Source organism: Toxoplasma gondii, chromosome IX (assembly GCF_000006565.2).
Source record: "Toxoplasma gondii ME49 chromosome IX, whole genome shotgun sequence".
Taxonomy (NCBI): Eukaryota; Apicomplexa; class Conoidasida; order Eucoccidiorida; family Sarcocystidae; genus Toxoplasma; species Toxoplasma gondii.
In genome coordinates this window covers 5,426,281-5,449,156 of record NC_031477.1, presented here as the reverse complement: position 1 = coordinate 5,449,156, position 22,876 = coordinate 5,426,281, and the positions used below count along the sequence as shown (strand labels likewise).

The window sequence follows — 22,876 nt, the reverse complement described above, 5'->3', positions numbered from 1 at the left end:
GACTGTTTTTCTGGGATGCAAGAGTCAGCTGCTTTATTATACAAGCACGTTAGAGCACATACGGTTTCCGGCAAATGCCTCTCGCGGCGCTTCCGTCCTGACGCACTGATGTGCTGCTGTGACCGCTGTTCCGGCGAAGCTTGGTAGTTAGTAACATTTTCGAGTGCAGGGGCTCGGCAATCTTAATATAAACGCTTTATGACAAAAAAGTGACTACGTCTAATGCTTTCAAATCCTGAGTGGCTATATGTTGGCGTGAATCCGGTTCGGGCTAACGGTGTTTCAGAAGGGCGAAACCAAAGTGAAAACACCGGCGTTGCGTAACGAACCAGCCCGGGGAAAGAAATACCTTTGCTCCAGAGTCGGAAACTTCAAATTCCTTGCTTGAAAGAGTTAAGCTAGCCTGGGGGACCATGAACAAGAAATATGGTTGTTGTCCGTGAGTACCGTGCCGCCGATTCGGCTTGTCTATCATGCTTGACTCTTCTGAAGAAGACATCGGTGTTCTCACATCCACGCTATCTACTGACAACATTAGAAAGTGGCTTCCAGAAAAGGACCCTTATCACTTCACCGCATCGAATGACACCGTGTAGAGAAAGAAGAGGCACAGGAAACTATTCACCGGAATGGAGGCGCACGCATCCTCACTCGGTTTGAAATGTAATGCGGAAGATGCAAAAACCCTGGCCCAAATATGACGCCAGCACAAGGTTACACTTTAGGGACCCAGAGATTCGTCAAATTACCTGGTGACAGAGCTGCGAAGCAGGACATAGTATCTGATTGCGCAAGGGAACGCCCGCGTAACTATACCACGGTCGGCAACTGCCCCGACAACTACGATCGTTTTCCATATTTGCTGAAACTGAGGACACTTTCCTCGCCCGGAAGACTCCACATCCAGGTAACTGTTGCCTAGTCAAGGTGCTCTGCTGAAGTTTCGCGTCTGGTCGCGCTGGAGTTAATCGACAGTTCGCAACATCGAGAGCCACACCGCCACTTTTTGAAATGCTTCTACATGGACCTTCTGCGTTTTTACACATCCAGGAGCCCTGAGCGATCCCTGTGTCGCGAAGTTCGATCAATGGGCTTCTGTTGGAATGGTGGATGATGCGAATGATCATGAACATAAACCTATCGATGACACGAGTCACTTGAGAGCTACCGCCGAAAACGACACGGCGCGTGCCGCCTTCAGGAAGTTAATAGTTCACGAGAAAGGGTACAGATGCGATGTAGTGTCTACGGGAAAAGAAGATTCTAATGGACATAGATCGCTACTAGCGGGAAGCAAGACCATGTAAGTTCTCTAAGGACTGTGTTAAATGCAAGCTTGAATTCTGTACATAGATCCCTATCCAAAAACTGAAGAACATCTGCCACAGCGGGGCACAACTATCCTTTCAAGAGATTTACTCGTTCCCCGAGCAACAACAGACTGACAATTTCCTCCGTGACACACGAGTACTAACCAGTCGTCAAGAATCACAAAGTATTCCACCGTTTGTGGTTGGGGTGTTTGAGCGTGAGCTGATAACACGTGGAAACGTAATTGTGCAATTGAACTCTAAATAAAGCAACTGGAAGAAAACGTCTGCGACACCAGCAGCATAGTTTAAACTCCACATCTGGGCATTGCAGCTTGGCGTATCAGATCATTTCTCCGCCACGTCACTCGAGAACGCTGACGACTGTGGCGGGACACTGGCAAGCACCCATCGTACCCATTCTCTGTGTTTTTTTCGCAGCCTCGTGTAATCACAGATTTGCTAGTGAAGTTTTCGACACTTGGAAAGTATGATAACCTTTGGGGGCGTCCGTGTTTTTTAAGCCGTGAAGAGCGCAGTTTCACTCGGCAAAGAAAACACGAGAAATTACTAATTCTCCATCCGGAACGCCTATCAGAAGAAACATATGCTCCACCAGCAAAACAAATTAACGGCACGTGACCTTTTGAGCAGTTTTCGACAGGACTCGCAGTCCCAACAGCAGACACGCAGCTTTGCGGTTTACTCCCCTCAGGAGGTTTGATCAATGAAATTTAGTGATTCCATAGAAATGCCGCTCTCTGATAGAGTCGCTCATGCAGCTGCTAGCACTTCGTTGTCCTCGCGACGCGATTGAGAAACCCGTTGACTCTGCGCGTTGGTGTCGGGACGGCTCTGAGGAGTTGCGCTGCGAAGCCAGGAACAATCAACACACGTAAGAGCAGCGTGACAGTTCACATCAATTCGTGCGTACATGCACCGTTGGCTTGCTTTCGCCTGCGAGGTGATTATTCTCTCTTACCACAGCCGGACAATACCACCGTCAGAATCCACCATTGCAGTGCTTGTCACCAGGTCCACCAGCATGAACTCAGGCTTCTGAGGGTTCGATTCCTTGATGCCTTCTCTTTTTGCAGTATGCCAGATGGTTTCGACCCATTGCTGAGGGATGTAAAAACAACGCAAACCAACGACAATGACTGCGAGCCACTACCCGTTATGCACCCTTCAAAGGTACGAACTGCGGACCACCCTACTGCTCAAAACAGCATGAAGAAGAGAGACAACAATGATTGGCAGCGCTCAGAACGGACTGACAGAAAAATTCAAGAGGACTTGTGCTTATATACGCCCCAACACCTCGTGGTCCACTGCATGGCCTTCGAGGGGCCAAAGGCACGAGACCCGAAAGACTCCGCTTATACTTAAACTGTAGACATTCGCCGAGTTACAAGCTTACCTTAACTGACCATGTCGGTCCAGTCACAGGGTGGAGAGTAGGATGCTCATAGTGATGAAGATACCTTTGCACCTCAAACGCTTTCTTTTCTTCGTCCCAAGTCAGACGGCCAAAGCCTTTAATGCCCCATATGGTGAAGGAAAACATATTCGTTTTGCTGAGGAGATCTACCGTCACAGCTACGTTAGCGCCCCTCTGAAAATGCATTTGGCCGCATAGCGTCGCTGCAAACAAACACAAATCGCCACTGGCAAGCAAACCTGAACGATGACGAGAACCGTTCGACCCCATCTTCTGGACTTATCCTTGAAATGCAGAGGGCCATAACTAAAGAGTGAACAGAAATGCACTATTCTGTACGCGGCGACGAAAAAATTCGCACTTCCCAGGTCCTTTGTTGCGGACGTTGCATATCCGGAAAGTATGATGCCACTTACCACTTGAGCCGCGAACGGCTGATAGGGAATCCAAATCGCCCAACAGATGTCGAAGAAGACCGCTGTATGCTGAACAGACAGCACTCAGCAGCTCTGCACGAGGAAACAGCGAACGACACACACGATCGCCATGCACAACCACCTGATTAGTACACTTCTGCGGTTCGACGAAGACAGTTTCCCGGTACTTTCATGTCCTCTACACGTGATCTAAATGCATAATGGAATACTTGTCTGATGTGACAACCAGATGGACATCATGGAACGGCGGCTTCCGACTAATGTCTCGTACCTCGTTGTTGTGCTGCTGTGCGAGGCGCGCGTTTGCCGCCGAAACTGCCGGCGCTGGTAACAGTGACATTCTGCATCATGGAGGTAGCGATGAGCTCTCCGGAAACAATCGGTCCCAGATCCTTCAAAATCGCTTGCAGCTTGCACACGGCCACCTCATGCTTGAAGACGCTGCAGGCACTCCACACTCCAGGTCGTCTACCTGTCTCAGACCCTTGGCTAGGACCCAACGAGACGGTATTGTACAGCGAGATTAGATGCTTCATAATAGACGGATTGAAGGAAGGAAGGTTGGCCGAAAAAACATGCTTTCGTGGGCACTTTTGGAAGATTTCGCCGAGAACAATGGTCTGCGAACACATTGTAAAAAAGGTGGCATTACTATCACCATAAAACCGATCGCCTGTAGTGCACGGGAACACACTGGTGAAGAAATGGTGGCAAAGCTATAGTGTTGGATCCACCAATTCAGTGGCACCTATTTCTTGTACTATGCTTGGCAACACGTTCGCGTGGCCATACAACGCGCATATGCTTCAAGAAAACTCACATGCGAGTCTTCGGGCAGCACTAGGATGAATGCATCAACATCATCGCGTTGCAACAGAGCATCGAGCCCCGTCTCTCCTGCCCCAGCTCGTTGTACAGCAGAACCAGGTCGCGTGCCAATGCCGCTTAAATCGCCGGTCTTTTCCCAGTAAGCATTCACCGTGCCTTTTCCGTTAGCGGTCAATGCCTGTGCGATATCGAGGGATTCGCTCTTGTCACGGGACCACGCAGCAACCACCTCAAATGCCGCTGACTGTAGCAGCATTGCCGCCCACCAAGTCGTCACTGTTGCAGAAGACAACAGAAAAAACTGTATCAAGTACTCTCTGCTCTTCAATGACTTGCGAGTTTCCGTGAGACACTACGTGGCACGCTTATGCATATCCGCCGCGATCGAGAAATGGTCAACTAGTTGGCTGGTTGGTCAGCGTAGCACCTTGGATCAGTTATGCCTGCAACGGAAGAAAACTGAATCTGTATTAATGAGAGTCCAGAGACCGCCCCAGGACAAAATCAGTAGCTTACCTGCGTTGCCTTCACCACATAGGGCAAGACGCAGCGCAGGCAACGTCTTGCCGTCCAACTTCGCAACTGCCATCTCGAGAACGGTGCTGAAACGTCAAATATGAACGAGAGGCCGAAACGGAGGCCCTTCTTCCTGGGAAGTTACTTTTCGTCAAATAACTCAATCCCCTTTTAGCGCAGTTAGAAGTTTAACGACTCCTGCTAGCCCCCACGAGAGACCGAGCGCGCCGTGTACAGATCGAAGTCCGTGTCGCAGGTCGAGAGGTGACGCAGCGTATTGCTTTGAGACTACGGAATTTGAAAGGCCACACGTTTGCTGAATACAGATAACCCATGACGCATATTTATGTCTCATGGGAAGAAAGACCGTAGAAGAGAACGCCACGACAAATGGTTTGCATGAGTTCACAGCGGGAGCACCGAGCAAGACAGTTCCTGTTCTCTAACACACAGCGGTGCTGCCTGCCTTGCGAGTCGGCTGCCTAGCGGTGACCTGGCTCCCCGGAAGGTCACGGGGAAGAGACACAACAAAGACACCAAACAAACGAGTGAAAATAGTGGCACGCGAACGTCTTCTTAAAGAAAGTCATCCCTACTGCGGTGGCGACTAAAGCACTCAGTTGAACCACCACCGCTCCGTGCCACCCCTTGACACGCCGACTGCGCATGAGACTTGGAGGCCTGCCGTCAAGCTTCCACACAACAAACGCGTCAGCCAGCGCGCCGATGGAACTTGTTCATCACACACAAACCTGTAACATGCCATATGAATACTCAGCTGAAGAAAGGATTGACAAAATATCACCCTGGATGCAAAAATGCCAAAGGTGGCAGCGTTGTTTAAAGTCAAGGGCGCGCACGGAATTGAACCATGAACCTGCCGATCTGCAGTCGGCCGCTCTACCATTGAGCTACACACCCTGCGACTGTGCTCCTACGAAAAGTCCAGCAGTTGAATGACCAGTCTACTAGCATGCAACGTAACAGCTGGTACCGGGCAAAAATTGTACTTTGTACGTCAATGACACCCACAGCACATGCATCTGACAAGGTCTGCTCTGTCATTGTGTTCAAAGTGGAAACGTGAGATATCAGGGAAAATTAGAAACCGTGTTAGAGGCACTGCTGAATCATGGGTCGGTTCCTCACGATATCAACCGAAGAAGGCTGGGTAGAACACGGAGTTTGTTCGCCTGCTCGTGAGAGTGTAGTCGAATACCCGAATACCACCACTGGGACCAGGCCGAAATGAATAGTTTATTCGTGCGCTGTATGCACGGAACACACAATTGGCGTCGCCCCAATTGTACCCAATGTGAGAGTACTTGATTTTATCAGTAGAGATTGTTCCGTGGCGAGGTTCTAACAAGCTAGATGGATGATTCTGTGAGCTACGCTGTCGAAGGTCTCCATCAAAGCGGATCTTTGGGTACGTTCACAGGCTGGACAGAGGATGTTTTCCGACTTGCCAAACAGTGCCATACGACGCATGAAACAAAGTGGCGGACCACGGAAAACAAAACAAATTTCTTCTACTGTCTCCCTGGGCATAGGCACCGAAAGACAAGACACATGCCAGCACGAAGCATAACTTGCTTGAACAGCCAACTTAGCTTGCGTGTACATACACGGCAAATACTGCCATGACACACCGGTGCTACTCGCCACTCAACCCAATCAGCCCACCTTCCCGCTATACCAATCTAGTCTCTGCCTTACAAATCAGCACCACTATGACGTAGTCCACACAATTTTCGCATAGTGGCTCATGGCGGCCCTCCATGCCTCGTTTCTCATGTGTTTCGCGGCAATCGTGTATCTGCGATCAGGCATAAATCGATGTGGAGCCTTCGCTTGGGCACGTCGACCAAAAGAGTCACGCGCACCCGCGAATTTTGTTTTCTTCACCCTGGAAGCCCAAGGTGTCTCCCAAGATACGCTTGCCCAGTGTCACCTCCTTTACTGGACAGAGAGCAACTCTCCTGACGAACCGTGTCGGTTCGGCTGTTCTTGGGGACAACCTGTGCACCAGGGTATCAATATTTTGCGAGGTAAGCAGATTATTCATCATTGCGATCTGAAAGGGTACGTAACCCTCTCTGTTTTAACACAGGAGTGGGGACATCCACCGCCTACTATGTATCAGTCGAATGTCCGAGCACGGAGGTGTGGGCTGTTCCTGCCGCCCTCCATCCTCACTATTTCACTTCTTTCCCAGAAACGCTCAGTGCACCCCAATGGCTGAGGGGTAGGAGCGCTGGCCATTTCGTGGTTAAAGAGTTTACCGGCCATGCCAGACCAGTGGTGTCAAAACCATGGACCCGCGCAGAACAGTAAGTGGCTTATCCTGCGTATTCATTGTTGTAATGCATTCCTAGGTGGGTGTGCGGTTCAGGCCAAAATCATTTTTGGCGAAGGTCGCTCGCAAACCGACAATACGTTACTATTTTTTTGAGGCTACATCTTTTCCGTATGGGCAGGCTGAGGTGAACTTAGTGGAACCACAACGATGGTCATTCCTAGTACTCTTGTGTACCACTGTGTATGTCGGCGCCGTGGAAATATGTCTGATACTTTACTACCTACAGTTGCAAGCTACCGCTACTTTAGTTCAACAAGCAGACGTAATGCTGAGGGTGGCAAGAGAACGTGTTATTGCCAGGACAACTTTTTGCTTTCAAGACAAGGAAACGTAAACGAAAGCAATGGCAGCAAAACATTAGTTGCCACGTGTATTCCTCACTGTGTCCACTGCTTTGGCATGAACTCATGTGAAACAAGAGCAGCACTGGAATTTGATCGGAGCCTGAAGAATACGCAGTAGCTACATACAAAGGCAGTCACTATATCTGCCGCCGGATCGCTGTAGAAAGAGGGGTTCCCGTCCTGTCAAATCGAACAACACCCATCAATCGTAAAAGTATGTGTAGATTTCCTTACTTTTTGCCCGAATCTCACATTCCTTCTTGGACTACCAGAAACTCTCGCTGATAAGGACAATCTCGTACACAGTCTTCCGAGCCTGCAGATAGCATAACAATTTTTCGAGCGAAAACCCGTCAGCCACTTCACTGCTGATTGCTCACAGCGTTACAAGCTATAAGTGCCATTAAACTTACATGTAAAAATAACGACAGTACCCCAGTTCGGGCTAACACCGTTCTTGAGCAGCGTACTGTCAATTCCCGGGCACCTGCAGCGTCGAAGAGAAAGACAGACGGAAACTGCATTTTTCTCAGGCTGGTCCTTTTCGACGCAGAACTATCACGGGAAACTAATTACTAACTTTTGTTTGACTGTGTGGATGAGGGTAGGCATGAGTTGCATTTCAAATACCCTTCTTGCTCCACATCGTTCGCATCTGGACGGCTCCTGAGATCCCGCAGCAATGCCATCTGTCCGGATCCACAACGGCTTGCCGCCGAAGCTGTAGCGGATGATCTGCTGGGGGTTTCTGCTTAGCCGCCGTTGAAAGGCCTGGAGGACCTGCGTGCAACAGGCAAAACCAGGATGTCAAATCTGGATGGGGAGAAACGAACATTCGTTGTAGCTGCAGGAGAAATCGGAAAACATGTTGTTCCTACCTTGTCCTCGGCGGCCTCGTACTCCTCATTTTGAAATGCTCCGCCGCTGCAGTAGTCAGGAAACATACCACGCAAACACATGAACGGAAGGTCCTGTGGTAGAGAGCGGTCACCTATTCCACTACATCTGTGCTTTATGCCACGAAACCATGCTGACACAGAAATATTTGGAAGTGCAACGATCTTGTAAAAGCACCTGACTACCAATTCCAGTGAAAAAAGTGATCCACTATCTAAGCCTACCTCTTCGCGCTGCTCCTTTGCCAGACATAGTTGATACGAAATAACCGAAACCACCTCACTCACCCGAAAAAGGCTCGATCTGCTTCGTCCTCTTGCGCCAAACTATTGTCGTCGTCCCTGCCAAAAAACACGACATGCGAAACCGCGTGTACCGCCGACGGCCGTAAAATTTTCAACGCCTTCGGCTACACCCTGTGGTCCTTTCATACCTGCGCTGATAGTCACTCCACAACTCGCGGGCGCGTTCGTCTGCAGCAAGCGAACGACACAAATGAGAGAAACCAGGTGACATGTCGCCTACGAGTGATTGTAATCATCACCCCATGATTCCTCGCTGTCGTTGTTCACTCGGGCAGTCGAAGAAGCAAAGAGACACTGGAGGAAGTGCCGAGGTGTCTAGGCAAGTCTCTCGTCGCAACTGACCTAGTCGTTTTTGCGCAGTTGATTCCTCCATGGGCTCTTCATCCACTTCAATGAAAAACGCCGGCAGCAAGGGTGTATCTTTACTTTGAGAGCTAGGACGGCTGGACCCAGTCTCACAAGACTCTTGCGTATGGTTTGCATCTCCACCGCTCTTGCCAGCTGAGGCGGTTCTGCCAGCGGGCGCATTCACAGTATTCACGCTGGCAAGATCGTTGGTGTTCGCGAAGCGATCCCCGCCGCAAAATTGGCTCAGCAACGCATGAGCATCATCGCCAGACACGGGCAACGCAACTTCAGAACTTTTACGGTCTTCTCCGTTAAAGAAAACACTTTCTCGTTTGTCCTTTTCGAAGCCGTCGCCGACCTCGCGCTGCTCCACACCCGATGTCTGGTCCGGGCGTCCACCTACGAGCGTTCCCCTGCTGCAACTCTGTCCCCAGTTGCTGGTTTCCGAGAAAGCAGCGTCCAGCCAGTCGTCATTTGACTGAAAGAAGTCATCCGACGCATTGACTGCTTCTCCTGTTCCTGACGGCGGGTCGAACATGGACACGCATCCAGCGAAGGCAGGAGCCGCGCCACAGGCGGGACCAGAAGACTTCCGAATTTCGATCTTTCTCTGAACATCATTTTCCACTTTGCCAGGCAATTCGGCACCAGATGGCGGGGCCACGACACCGCGGAGCGCCACCCAGTTGGCTGCATCGAGAGAGCACGCGCTCGTTCTGTGGCAGCCGAAAAGATACAGCGAGCGCCAGTTCGTAGAGTAAGGTGTAGACCTGCAAAGTCAGCGCACCTACGCTATGTTGAGTCTCGTTAAACAAAGGGAATTCGACCGGCTAGAACAGCCCAATCTACGCCAAGCGAAAAACTCCCAGGAGCGTGTTTCTCTCCGCTATCCTCTTTGCGGGATCTATCGCGATTCCTGTCAGTGCCACCGCACAGCTATAGGCATTTAGGTTGAGATAGGTGCATTTAGACGTTGAGGAGTAGTTTCCCCTCACTCTCAGTCTCAACTCAGTTGCATACAGGTGGACACAAGGAGTCCTTGTACGGTCTGCATTTCCTTGGCTCCGTACCGGAGAAAAGTGTCTGCAGAGAGCTCGCTTGCCAAAAGTGCAAACGGACCAATGAATCCAACTACTGCAACGCCTCAGACTCTGCTTCACTCTGCATTTTCTTCTTCGCGAAAACCGCTTACAGTTGGCAGACGAGGTCGAGATCCGCTCCACATCCCCGGCATTTGAAGGGTGCAGTGTCCGGCGGCTCTGCGGTCAACCAGCGCTGCAGAAAAAAACCCAAAACACACGCAAGTCTCCTTCTGCTCTGAGAGTAGCAAAACCGAGGAAACCTGCTTGGAGAAGGAACGCCGGTCTCGCGCCGCGAGTCGCGCCTTTGGTTACTTGGCGGCACATCTATCCGAATCACGGCTCCCGGCCACTGAAGAGCTTCTGTCTCAGCTGCAGGGGAAACACCCCGGGTCTTTTTATAAAACCATTGCCGTGGATACAGTGGACTCTTCCTTTCTCCTCCGTTCTCATGAAACAGGAAGACTTCCGAATTGCATTTAGAGTCTAAAGAAAGCAGGCATCCATTCTTTCGTTTTCACAACAGGGATCACCAACGGTCAGGAGCAAAGCTAGCGCGTGAGGAAGGGCAAGACTATCCACTACATAATTCTAGGAGACCTTAACATCTGGCGAAGCAGCAGATGCCAGGTAGTTATTCTGTGTAAACCGATCTAAAATCGTGACGGTGTCTTGTTTCCACTGAACTTCATATCTTTGAGTAAGTGGAATATACAGTTCTGGATCGCAGATCACGTGTACATTTACCGGTTAGATGCCAGTATGGTCAGCCCAGACATGCAACACTAGTCAGACACAACTAAAGTCGTTGCATATTGAAACTACATACTGATACTACCTCAGTGTTACTTACGGTAGAGAGTCAGAGCAATCACTCGGTTCACTAGTTGCTGGTGGCCTGTCAACAAAACCGTGCCTTGTGCAAACGGCAAAAAGCGTGCCGCGGGGAAAGTAGCAAGCGTGTCAGAGTGTCACATCTTGATAAGCTACCGCGGACGCTGTGTCCTGACGACGCCTACCGTTATTTTATTTAGAAGAAGCGTTAGAGTGGGGAGGGTCCCTCAGAAGTTCGATTTGGAGTTGGACAGCAACACGCGAATAAGAAACCCAAGCGCCTTACCGGTTTTCCACCAAGCTGGCTAATCTCGCAAGCCCTTGTGGTGTCTTCTGGAGGCACCCGATCACCCAAAAAGCCTAGAAAAGTGGCAGGTTCGCTTTTGGATCCCATTTTCTCGAGAAAGGGGCGGCAACTTTTCTTCGGTTGAACTGAGAGCTGCCGGCAAGAGACTTGCAGGACGAAGAACCGAGAAAGGGAGGCGTTTTTGGCGTAGAGCGAAGATCCCCTGTTTGCAATTGATTGGTAGTCGTTTTTTTCGGACGTTGTCTACAGGATGATGGAAAAAAAGATCATTACTGTTTAACTGTGAGAGTTGGGAAAATCACAGATAACACGCTTTCGCTGTGCGACAAAATAGGCAAGTCTTCGCAGCACTGCTCGACACCAGACATCCACGCCTCACACATCCACACGACTGATTATGTCGGATGCAAAGTTCCCGTACCGAAAAGTTGTTTTTGCCTTCTCACCAGTACAGTTGCAGAGGCAGCTGTAACAACCGCATGCTTCACAAAAAAAGAAGAGTGCATGCGCATGCTTTACCTTCTTCGCTCCCGTGACTTATCGGCGCACCATATGGGATACACTTAGACCCCGCGAAAACCAACACAAAACATTTTTGAGCCGCGCTCGTTTCTCTGGAAATAGAATGTTAAATGCATGAACTTGTGAACAGGAGTCAAAATTACACTTATGTCAAGGTTTCTGGTCCCGGCGTGGAATGCGGCACGTTCAGAGAATCGAAAGAACCAGGGACAAACCGTTGACAATTTGCGTTGCGCCCTGTGGTCGCTGTACGCTAACTCTTGCCAGTTTCATTGACAGGGCAGTGCCGCTTTCGCGCGGTGTTATGCGGTGATCTTTTTCACCCTTTCTCACTTTTGCAGCATTCGCCATGCAATTTGTCGTAAATACCAGCGCAGCGAATGGACTGAAACACAACTCTGATTGTCCATTAAACATTTACAGTATCTCACGGGCACAATATGCCAGCTTTGTCTTGTGCCTCCCTGTTGCGGACTGCATGCCAGTGGTAAGGAAATGAAGAATGGCTTTTGGTTTGATGCACCATCACAGAGAGCTAACGTAATACGACGCAACCGGTTCGTAACACAACAGTGGTATCGCCATAATTGTACTGAACGTATCGATAATGAAGAATGGCTTTTGGTTTGAAGGACCATCACAGAGAGCTAACGTAATACCACGCAGCCGGTTCGTAACACAACAGTGGTATCGCCATAATTGTACTGAACGTATCGATATCTTGGACGTTCGTAGCACCGAATCTGACGCGATGGTAGCATCTACATGTGACAGAAATACCGTACGCCACTAAGACCAACATGAAGAACCGACAGGGCTACATATGGCTGTTCAGGAAATCCGATCCTTTAATCGGCATCATCTGCGCGGCGGAACCATTAAGCCGTAGACGGTGACTAGGTACTTCAGCGTCGGTATCTGGCTGTGCTTTGGTTGTTGTCTAGCAAGTGACCGGCCGCCGACTTTTTGTGCTGAAAGAATAACAAAAAATGTCTGTCGATAAGAAGTCGCTGGCAAAAGCCTTGAGAGTCAACTGCAGTTTACCGTCGGTGACTGTTCTGTGCTGTTTGGTAATTTTCTTTTACAGGACTGAGCAGCTTACTATAGTCCTAAGTCCTCGCCGACGATTTCTAGCCCTGCTTTCGGATGTTCTTTTATATACTGCCGCGTGTTCCACTCCAACAGTACTACATCCATTTCACCAACCGAGATACTCTACAACTCTGGAATGCAGAATTCGCAATTTTGCGGGAAGAAAGAAATCTAACTACACGAATATCTCTAAGTATGTTTGTACAGAGACTTCAGTCAGGAAGTGCGTGGAAATAGCGGTGGCAATTAATGTGTCTAGAGAGAACCGAACTGCACTCCACCTGCGTAAGAGACCTGCCACTGTTCTCCAAAACACCCGCTGCATCTGCAGCAAATCTTTTCACGATTGGCAGCATTTTTTTTGACAACTCGTCCAAAAATTTCAGACGGAACTAGTTCTTTCTCATCACCTCACCTACGTCTTCTTACAGCCACGGATGCGAACAGAGTAACAACCGCTGCGGCGCCCAAGCCCACCACCCCAAGCCAGAGTGGGTTCGCCAGCGAGGGGGATTTCCATTGTCCGCGAATTGCAGCCCACCATTCACCAACTGCCTGCAGAGAGTTTTTCAGCGCTCTGCGAATTTTCACAGTTCCGCTTTTCTGTTCCACCGCGAGACTTTGCTCAACTCGTGCGCAGGCCTCGGGGTACAGCACGGTGGCGAATTCCGTGAATGCGTCCGGGTCGCAGTATGCCGATGAGCTGGAATACGTTTCGGAAGAACTGTCCTGCTTCACTCGTTTTGCTGCCTCCTTTCGAATGGCTTCCACCACCTTTTCCACGTCGAGAACGTCAGAAAAACCTGTTTTTTCGCAAGAGTCCCGCAAAGTCCTCTCCAAAACCTCCCGCGTGAACGCACCTTCTCCCGCGGCTCCGCGCCCGTCCTCACCTTCGCGGCTCCCGCTGTCGTTCTCCTTTTTCTTCCCCGGTTTCCCTTCCGCGAACTCCCCCTTTCCTCCAAAGGACACAGGGTAGCCGGCGGTCTTTTGACGGGCTTTACTCTTTGCTTTTTCCTGTCTTTCTGTGCTCTTACCACCCCCGCGCTCGACGGGCGCCGGCAGTGGCGCCACCAAAAGCTCGCTAGCAGAGAGAAGAGGAACTTGAACAACGGTGATGGTACGAGGCAGAGGCATGCCCAGTAGTGAGGAAGACCCGACCGGCGGCGGTGCTAACTCCTTGACCATGTACGTTTCTCGCAATTCGTACCCATTCTTTCGGTAATACTCCCGCGTACCGACACCGGCAATGACGACCATTCGGAAGAATCCTAAGAGAGAGAGAACCACAAGAAACACCCGCTCCTTTGAAAATCGAACAGCGTCGATTCCAAGTCGACTGAATGCGGATGGGTTGAAGCCGCTGCACAAGGCTCTAAGCGCTGAACATCTGTACCGATCGAGACTTGCGATGGCCCCGTTTGTAAAAGAAATGCCTGAGTGTGCGCGACGATTTGAAAATCTAGCACAATGAATATCATTGTGTTTCCACGGCTTGTATACAGTTCTTGGTTTCTCAAAGATACTCTGCATAACACTATAGTTGATGCACTTTTTCGCGTTTTTTTGAAGACATGTGCACACACTATGAGGGGGGCTCTTTAAACACGGAAATGAAGAGCGAGGAAAATCTCTCAAACTCCCGCAACCCAACCAGATTTCTATTTTGCCACGAGTACCCCTGGAACTGCAGACGGTCGAGAAGAAACAATCCTGCAGCAGCTGCTATACTAAATATACAGAGGTTAAAGCAGCAAAAATAATATTGGCATGTAAATCACACCACTTAAATTTACTACAGTACTGAAATAAGTAAAATTGTATTTTGAGGCAATACGAACACAACTGGTAAATAAGAGGGAAAACTCATTTTTATCAAGACCATTCTCTTTTTACCTTTCCGCGTTTCGCCCTGAGCTTCGCGACCCAACGCCGGTGTCGAGACACGAGAGCGTTCGCCTCTCCACTGGGCAGCTTGCCACAGAAACGAGAGTGTCAACACTCGATACTTTCGCCAAACACAATGAATTCTTCTGAAAAGCACTGATACTCGTGCGCGATCTCACCTCTGCTCATCGCGAGAAGTTCTGCTGCCTGCATGAGGCGTCGACCCAAGCCCGCGTGCTGGGGGCGGCAGTCGTCTTTGACTTTGTCTTCGCCATGAGCAACAAGAGAACCTGAAAAAGGAAATTCATCGAACATTTGCGTCCGCGGAAAACGAAGCCAGTTGCTGTCTCAAGCTCAACGGAAAAGGTACAGAGCTTTTCGCCAGGAATCCAGACACCAACAAAGGAACTGGTCCTCCCCCTGCCCCCCGCAGGTTCCACTCTAAGGGCCTGCATGCAGAGAAAGCGTTTGACTCAACTTCTGAAAGAAAGACAGGTGTACTCAAGCCCGAGCACCTACACTCTGAACGCAACTCTCTCCAAAGGTATCTATCCCGATACACAGACTCCCGCCTATATTCACACATACACCCCATGTATTTATCTTTAGATGTCTACACTTTTGATTTGATTGTGTGCTTCGTCTGCATGTCGTTCTCCGTGGTTTTCGCAATACCGAATCCTGTTGCTAAAACGCAGAAGTGCCCCTAATAACGGTTGTCCGATCTCGATATACCAGGTGGAACCGAGGCCTCGATGAAAGGTTCATACCCTCCTGCTGCGCGAAGGTTCCCAAAAAAAAATGCTGAATGTCAGCACCGGACGACAGCGTAGGTCACTCGACGCGCGCACGCAGCGTCTCTCGTCTCTCACCGTATACGTGCAGTTCACGGAGAAGAGCCGCTCCAGCCAGACAGGCGAAGGGGACGTCTTTCTTGCCTCGTCGTTGGTCCTCCAAGCGCAGACGAAGACGAAGAAATCCGAAGATAATCGATTCGTCCTCCGTCTCGAAACTCAAGAACAATTCCTGGCCGCCGTTGCTAGGATACTCGCGAACCTTCAACACCGCCTTCTCGCTACACACAAGACACAGTCCTCTTCCCGTACAAATGTTCCGCGATCACGTTGTGAGTGCAGGGCGTATCGTCTAGCCACAGAAAGGTTGAAAAACCGACATCTGTGCACCAGACGTTTCCACCCGCAAGGTAGTGCCCATCGAAACAGAGAAACAGATGGTCGATACGGCGCACGACAGAGAACAGACAGACGGTTGTGTCCTCAAAAACAATGTATCTCTTCGTACGTCTGCCTTTGAAAAGAAACAACCGCCCACCGTGACTTTCTGTGAGATGGCAGGACTTTCCACCCTGGTGGCTTTCACGATTCTACGTCCCCATGCATGTACATTTATGTATACATAGGTGCGGCAAAGAGTCTGACTTCCGCACAGAGAGCCGAGATACGCGCACAAGAATGTCCGGCCACCCAGTCGTGGGGGGTTCTTTTTCTAGTGCATGCGGTACGGATACAAAAAAGGAAAAGCGAACGCGGAAGACGATGACGCCTCATTTTCTTCGACTTTGTCGTAAGGAAATGGCGGAACTGCCGAACAGCGAAGACGGTTTACTTGTAGCACCAGATAACTAAAACTACACGATCTCCTACACGTAACCAAGCCTTTTCCCGCTAAAAGGACAAGCACAGAGAACGAGACAGGCGACAGGGGACGACCTCCCGGGCAAACCTGTGTGAGAAGCAGTCTGGTATGGTTCCGTCGCAAGCCACTGAGGCAAAAAGCTATTGTGTTGGACTCCTTCTCGTCTCTCAAGAACGAGGTCAGCGAAACGCGTGCGGGAAGAACGTGGAAAAGAGGAAGCAGACGACAAGGAAGACCCTCCAAAAGAAAAAAACATTTGTCAGATGAAGCCTCTCACGCTCCACTTCCCCGACTCACTGAACGTCGATTGGCAAGTCCTTGACTTCCCGACAGCGAATGCATTTGCATGTCAGACCCCGCTTCTCCAGCTCCAACGTCAGCAGTTGCCTGTGCAAAGAACGAGAACACTTGAAAAAAACGACTCATTGGGAACGGTCTCCTTGCAGCAGTGGTGAATACGCCAAAAGTTCGCAAGGCACTTCTCTCATCTCAGTGGCTCTGCAAATTTTGCATGCATGCACTCGCACGCGCATGCACGGACAGCCCTGCCTCGGTGAAGTGCCTCACGCGCCCAACGGTGGGCCGTCGCGTCAAAGAACGGACTCCAACGCGAGTATGAGTCTCTTGTCTCTGGTCCCGAGGACTTTAGAAACGTGCAAACCACCAGGGTGGAAATCCTGCCATCTCACAGAAAGTCAAGGTGGGCGGTTGGTTCTTTTCTCCGTCCTACAGTTTCTTATACAGCCTTCATCCCATGCCTTTCTCGAGCGGGCAACTCAAGGCGTCGTCTGCCTCCACTGAGTCTTCGAGAGTCGACGCACCGGAGATTCGTGATGTTGTTGCCAGCAATGATCGACTGGTTAGGAATATCACGGACGACGCGATTTAAGCGAATCCACGGGTGGACGGCGGCCTTTACGCGAAGAAGCAGATCCACGAGTTCCTTGCCTCCGTCCTTCTCCGCATAGGGCACAAAGCGCCCTTCGCTGTACCACCGCTGATCGGAGAAAACACAGAGACACTGAGCACAGCATGAGACACAGGCGAAATACATCGCACCCGCGTCGTCACGGTTGCCAAGGGTGCCATGAAAAACCTTGAGTACGTCTGAACACTCAGAAGTCGGCCGCTACAGGAGACCCCCGTGCATGCGCGTGGATCCCTCGAGACCTAGGCTAGAAAGAGAAATTCAAAAGACATTGCGCAACTGCAGACAGAGACAGACAGGGACATGCACGTTGTTCGAGCCATTCGCCGCGTCTCTCGAACGAACTGTGTGTGCTCGCGGAAGAGGCTCTCCTCTCGCAATCGAGAAGGAACGCCGCGGGCGCAAATCGTCGCCGCGAGATCCCCTGTCTCTCTGTCGGGTGACGAACCGTCGAGCCGGACCGCTGTTCGACATTCAGTCGCCAGCCTCAGAGGATACAGCCGAGAGAAGAGCTCGGTTTAGTTGACCGCACCTCGATTTCTGAAAAGGGCGTCACTTCACAGGGGTACAGCTTCCACTGGTCAGCCTGAAGATCGGAGGAGCCCAGAAGGTAGAAGAACATGCGCAGATCGCGTTCTACAGTGCTGCTCGGAAGGTCGGGCATGATGTGGATGTCCACTTTGTAGCCAGCGTCTTTCAGCAGACGAATCGCCTTGACTGCGTCTTGACGTTGGCAGCCTCGATTGATGAAATTCAATACGTCGTTCTCCACATGCTGCAACCCCAGCTGCACGCGAGTACACCCGAAGCGACGCAACTTGCGAATCTCGAAACGGTTGATGAAGTCCGGCCGAGTCTCCTGCAAAAACGGAAGCCATTCGATAAAGAGGTGAAGCAGCTGCACAGATATACGTGAGACACACAGAGGGGACCCCTCCACAGAGCAGACTATGCAGATGCCGAGAGTAGAAAGACTGACAGAGATCGACGCAGAGAACTGCAGTTGCAGCTCCAGAGCGACCGAGAGCTACAGAGATGCAGTCAGAGATGAGGGCAGAAAAGACCAGGGAAGAAAGAAGAAAGTGAGGCAGGAGGCAGAGAGAGAGAGGGAGGGAGAGGGAGAGGGAGGAAGAAGAGAACGAAAGATGTAGGGAGGCGAGCCGGGTGGAGAAGAGTCGGGGGGAGGAGACGGCTCAGGCCGAGAGAAGAAGGGAGAAAACGCGCGAAGAAGGAAGAAAAGAGAAGAGAAGCACACATGAAGAAGAGTAGAGGAAACATGCAACTGGAGAGAGTCGACCAGAGAGCAAACCCCCTTGCCGAGCAGAGGCCAGGGCAACGGGGACATGTCGGCAGAGACCAAGAAGGGCAGCGAGGGGATAAACAGGCAGACATCCACATCGCAAACCAAGAGGCAACCGGAACCGGAATTACAGAGAAAAGGCACTCGGGAACAGGGGAGATTTGTCGAACGATGAGCTCAAGAAACTCCGACAGAAGAGAAGAATCGAGGAAGCCGGCGAAATGCGTGACATAGGAACAAACAGGAGGAATGGATGGAGACAGCATCCCAACCGAGACTCGCAGAATCTGGAAAAAAGAACAGAGACAGAGTCAAGAACAAGACTTGAAAACACTTACAAGGGTCAAGCCAATGATACGGCACTCTGCATTCTCATTCGCCGTTTGTTCCTCTTCTAGAGGAAGCCTGAAAACCGACGCACAAAACAGATCTCTCCTGGCGTCTTCTCCTTCCGTCGCCTCACTCTTCCCTCCGTTCTTCTCTTCTTCTCGTATTTTCTCTTCTTCTCTTCTCACCCATGTCGTCCTTCTCACAGACTTGCAGTGCGCTACAGGCCTTTCTGGTCGTCTTTTTCCGAGCGGTCCTGAGAGAGACTCTCGCTCTTCCTTCTGCCCCGCGCCCTTCCATGCTTGCTCTCTTGTGGTCTCCGTGCATGCGCGGACTCACTTGGGTCTCAACGGCGGCGGCGAATTGAACACATTCGCCGCGTAGAAGAGGTCGCGAATAAATTCCTCCTGATAGTCACTGGGGTATCTGCGAACCGAGACCCGAGAGGCGCAAGAAAAGGAACTGCTCCCTGAAAACGCGGTTCGCCGAATCGTCGGAGACCCCCCACAGACCCCCGCAGACGAACATTCTTTCGACAGGAACGCGAGAGACATTTCAAAGTTTGTGAGAAATCCACGGCGTCGGGATCTGCTCGTACAGTGGATCCGAGAAAACAGGACCTACAGATTCAGTGCACATGCACTGCCGCAAGTACCGCGACCACTGTTCCCTAACATCGTAAGAGTGGAAAAAGGAGAACAAACGCGTCACGAATGCCTTCAAATCTGGGTGTCTCTAATGTTACCAAAGTTAAGACAACCGCTCCTGTACACCCTGAAGGATGATAGCAGGCATCTGGAATTCCACTCTACTACTTTTCTACATTGTCTACGCCGGCAAACCCACCAAGTGCCTCTGAAGAAAACTGAAACATTCCCACAGCATCTAATGCAAAGGAAACACTAAATGCAACTGCACGTACAACCCCACATGCACAGTCTCATCGAATAACATACACAACATACATAAGATGCATGCGTACACATACATGCATACATACACACAGAAACCTCCATACAGAACATACGTAACACACACATACACACGCACGTATCCGTATATATATATATATATTTGTACATATGTATATTTATATATGTATATATATATGTGTATATGTGCGTATACATGATGTCGTCATTCTGTCTGCTGTTCACACGCGCGCAGCCATGAGAGATGACACTCAGTTTTCTTTGTGTTTTTGACCAGGCAGGATGTTCACTCGAGGTCTGACCCGCTCCAGGTGCCACCGAGGACGAGGACTTCGATTTTGTCTACGGTATGTCCATTGCCTTGCAGAGTGGAGGCGCGGTCGTGGAACTGCCGCACTGCATCCCAGGCGTTCTGGTTCGCTCGCAGAACAGCTGGCTCCGTGCTGAGGTACGAGCGCGGTTGGCCAGGCTCGTTGGGGCAGTAATGGCAGTTGTGAGGGCAAGAGAACTTTCCAGGCGACGTCAGAACTGTGATCACCAGCACCCCACTGTTCGTCCGGATCGCCTTCCGGCGCATGAGGTTCTCCAGTACGCGGTTCCGCTGCACTCCCGGCGAAAGAGACGAACTGGCGGAGGACGCAGACGACGCCTGCGCAGAGACCGCCGCGGCTTCGACAGAAGAGGCCGCCCCAAAGGCGGAGTGCGACGGCGCTGCCTCTCCAGAGTCGAGATGCTTCCCCGTTTCACACGACTTGGTCTCCGTCTCCGCCTGTTTCGCTGCCTCCGTCGTCTGCTCCTGTGTGTGCAAGGGGGGACCGTCCTCGGTTCGGGTGAGCGTCTCGTAGGCGGCGATGATTTGCGCCTTGGACGGCGCAGTTCGGAAGAGCTTTCGCAGCTCTGCGCAGCACTGGTTGAACTCGGCTGTGGTTCTGGGATTTCTCTCCAGCAGGCGCCGAGTGAAGTCCACGGCGGTGGAAGGCGCGACGCCGTTTCGCGCGTCGGGGTCGAACTCACCCCACTCCTGCATGCTGCGCTGGAAAGAAAGCAGATGTCGCGCGCGGTGAGCATTTTCAAAGTCTTCGCGACGAACTGCCGCCACCTCACCAGCTCGGCACACAAACTCCGGCCGCGTAGCTGGAAAAAACGACAACAAATCTGCCTCCGCACACCCACCAGCCTCTGACGCACACCGGTCCGAAGACAGAGAAGAAGAAGGAGAGGAAGAAGAAGGAGTGGAAGAAGAAGGAGAGGAAGAAGAAGGAGTGGAAGAAGAAGGAGTGGAAGAAGAAGGAGTGGAAGAAGAAGGAGAGGAAGAAGAAGGAGTGGAAGAAGAAGGAGAGGAAGAAGAAGGAGTGGAAGAAGAAGGAGAGGAAGTGTGTTCCATGGTGAAAAGAGAGATAGGTTGAGAGGGCAGAAATTGGAAGAAGGAGCAAGAGAGGACCTGCCCGTTCAAGAGAAAGCCGAGCACTTAAGTGAGAAACAGGAGACACCGAAGCTGAGGAACATTTAGAGTATATTTACGGTGTTGAGAGGGGTGGAAGGAGAGTAGGAAGACTGTGAGAAACGAACGGATGGACGAGAACTAAATTTGGAAAACACCGGCACGCAAGAAGGTCCGAACAATCTGTTAACATGCCCAGCGAGAGCGAGGCAGAAGGTCTCTCAAAGATGGAAAGGAAACCAGCGGGAGTGATGGCAAAAAAGAGAGACGCGAGAATTTGTCTCGTCAAAGAAGCTGGCTAGATTCAAAGCAAAACTCACGAACCCCTGGAAACAAATGCCTCTGTTTGAGGTCTCGAAAAAAATTTGTCAAAGGAGACGACGCGCAGCTGTCCAGCTTGACTCGACAGGAGACCCACCAGCGAGGAACGCGCCGCGCATGCAACTGAACTTTCCCCCGGATTCTCTCGCTGCAGTCCAATTTCCTGGAAACACAGGAAGCATGCGTTGTGGAGAGAGACTTCCTCAGCTTCGTCACGAAGACAGACGACGGGCGAGAGAGTCAAATATGCCCGTCAATCCCTCCGAGTCGCCTCGACGACAAATTCGGGGACTCTTGGGGTGACTGTCGTGCGCGTTTTCTCGTTGTTACCGCCTTTCTCAAGCAGGCATAAACAAAGGAAATCGGTTCTCATGATTGAACACGAAGACGAAGAACGATTTTCTGTTTTCGAGGAGAAATCAGCAGCCAGGGCGCGCAAATTCGCAGGTGTCGCATGCATGCATGCATGCACTGGCAGAGCGCGAATTTCTTTGCGCGGGACGGAGGGTGAAAAGACTCGAGCATCAGTGCTGCAATGTAGGGTCTTTGCTTCTGCTTCTCTTCTGGGTTTGTCGACAGTAGCCATCACTCGGGGAAACGACCTTCGAACCCCCCACACAGGATCGTAAACAGAAGTGAACAGAATCTCCGTGCAAACCAGCCGGCATTCCGAATGTGAAGACCAGTCCATGGATCGTCTCAGAAAGAAGTAAAGAGATGCCGTCTCTTTCCCGTCATCCGTGTGTGGACAACTCAGTCGCTCGAGACACATGCACATTTGGATGTGAAAACGTCTGTCACTGCGCAGACGTCTGTGCATTTGTGTCTTAGTATTACTGTCAATCTAAGGAGCCTGTCACTCTACTAGCCCGTAAAATCGGCAGGGCCGCGACAGAGATATGAATTACCACGGATACACCTCGTCTGAGACAGCATGACTTAGGCGTTCTTCCTTTCTTGTTTCTTACCACCCCACGGACGCAAGTCATTCGTGAGCTTTTCTGGGGCAGCCGTGAGACCAGAGCGTGCGGCAGGGAAAGTGAGGATTCGAGGAAGGCAATGGATAGATTAAGTAGGTAGGAAGCGACACAAAACAAATTTCGGCGTTCGTTGAAGAGGGCCAGCTTTAATCTTCTGTGCAACTAAGCGAAACACATGGAAGCACTGGTTCGAGAACGGTACCTCCGGTTCTACAGTACTCACGACGAGTGAGGAAAAAAGCCAGAACCCCTAGGAAAGCCCCAACAGACTCGCTACGACGTCTCTTTTGAACCTTTTCCGAGACCACACAAGCAGAATGTTAGTTCGAGGCGAGGTGATTTCAAAAGAAAAACTCCAGCCCTTCGCGGAATCGCCGAGATGGTGGAAATCTACGGAGGCAGACGACCCAGAGGACACAGCGTAGGTTCCCCTCGCAGCGATTGTCGCGCTCTCTCGATTGTCTTCTGTCGGTTCCCTTGGCTAC

At 50.9% G+C, this 22,876-nt stretch overlaps 5 protein-coding genes and 1 non-coding gene across 6 annotated transcripts; 2 read left to right on the top strand and 4 right to left on the bottom strand.

Moving 5' to 3' along the window:
• Positions 1-945: 945 nt before the first annotated feature.
• On the bottom strand, positions 946-5,198 carry TGME49_305510 (hypothetical protein). Its single transcript, XM_002370292.2, has 7 exons — positions 4,533-5,198; positions 4,009-4,292; positions 3,460-3,808; positions 3,168-3,260; positions 2,731-2,954; positions 2,293-2,432; positions 946-2,178 (listed from the first exon to the last, which is right to left on the bottom strand). Exons 1-7 carry the CDS (start codon positions 4,603-4,605, stop codon positions 2,085-2,087), a joined length of 1,257 nt encoding a protein of 418 aa, XP_002370333.1. The 5' UTR covers positions 4,606-5,198; the 3' UTR covers positions 946-2,084.
• A 183-nt stretch (positions 5,199-5,381) lies between these two features.
• TGME49_305505 lies at positions 5,382-5,453 on the bottom strand. Its single transcript has one exon. It is a non-coding gene; the product is annotated as a tRNA-Cys (tRNA).
• An 850-nt stretch (positions 5,454-6,303) lies between these two features.
• Positions 6,304-7,238, top strand: TGME49_305498 (hypothetical protein). The gene is made up of 3 exons (XM_018782449.1): positions 6,304-6,583; positions 6,646-6,865; positions 6,928-7,238. Exons 1-3 carry the CDS (start codon positions 6,328-6,330, stop codon positions 7,226-7,228), a joined length of 777 nt encoding a protein of 258 aa, XP_018636139.1. The 5' UTR covers positions 6,304-6,327; the 3' UTR covers positions 7,229-7,238.
• A 70-nt stretch (positions 7,239-7,308) lies between these two features.
• Positions 7,309-11,095, bottom strand: TGME49_305490 (programmed cell death protein 2, c-terminal domain-containing protein; the record flags this gene model as incomplete). The annotated part of the gene is made up of 9 exons (XM_018782448.1): positions 7,309-7,554; positions 7,652-7,725; positions 7,819-8,018; positions 8,117-8,162; positions 8,423-8,476; positions 8,569-8,608; positions 8,783-9,558; positions 9,981-10,063; positions 10,988-11,095. The coding sequence occupies 9 exons, from the start codon at positions 11,093-11,095 to the stop codon at positions 7,487-7,489; spliced, it is 1,449 nt and encodes a 482-aa protein (XP_018636138.1). The 3' UTR covers positions 7,309-7,486.
• An 875-nt stretch (positions 11,096-11,970) lies between these two features.
• On the top strand, positions 11,971-12,987 carry TGME49_305485 (hypothetical protein; the record flags this gene model as incomplete). Its single annotated transcript, XM_018782447.1, has 2 exons — positions 11,971-12,017; positions 12,618-12,987. The coding sequence occupies 2 exons, from the start codon at positions 11,971-11,973 to the stop codon at positions 12,985-12,987; spliced, it is 417 nt and encodes a 138-aa protein (XP_018636137.1).
• Positions 12,973-21,688, bottom strand: ELP3 (elongator complex protein ELP3). Its single transcript, XM_002370290.2, has 9 exons — positions 19,952-21,688; positions 19,057-19,143; positions 18,729-18,795; positions 17,623-17,949; positions 16,984-17,159; positions 16,460-16,549; positions 15,379-15,581; positions 14,686-14,796; positions 12,973-13,890 (listed from the first exon to the last, which is right to left on the bottom strand). Exons 1-9 carry the CDS (start codon positions 21,031-21,033, stop codon positions 13,034-13,036), a joined length of 3,000 nt encoding a protein of 999 aa, XP_002370331.1. The 5' UTR covers positions 21,034-21,688; the 3' UTR covers positions 12,973-13,033.
• Positions 21,689-22,876: the final 1,188 nt, after the last annotated feature.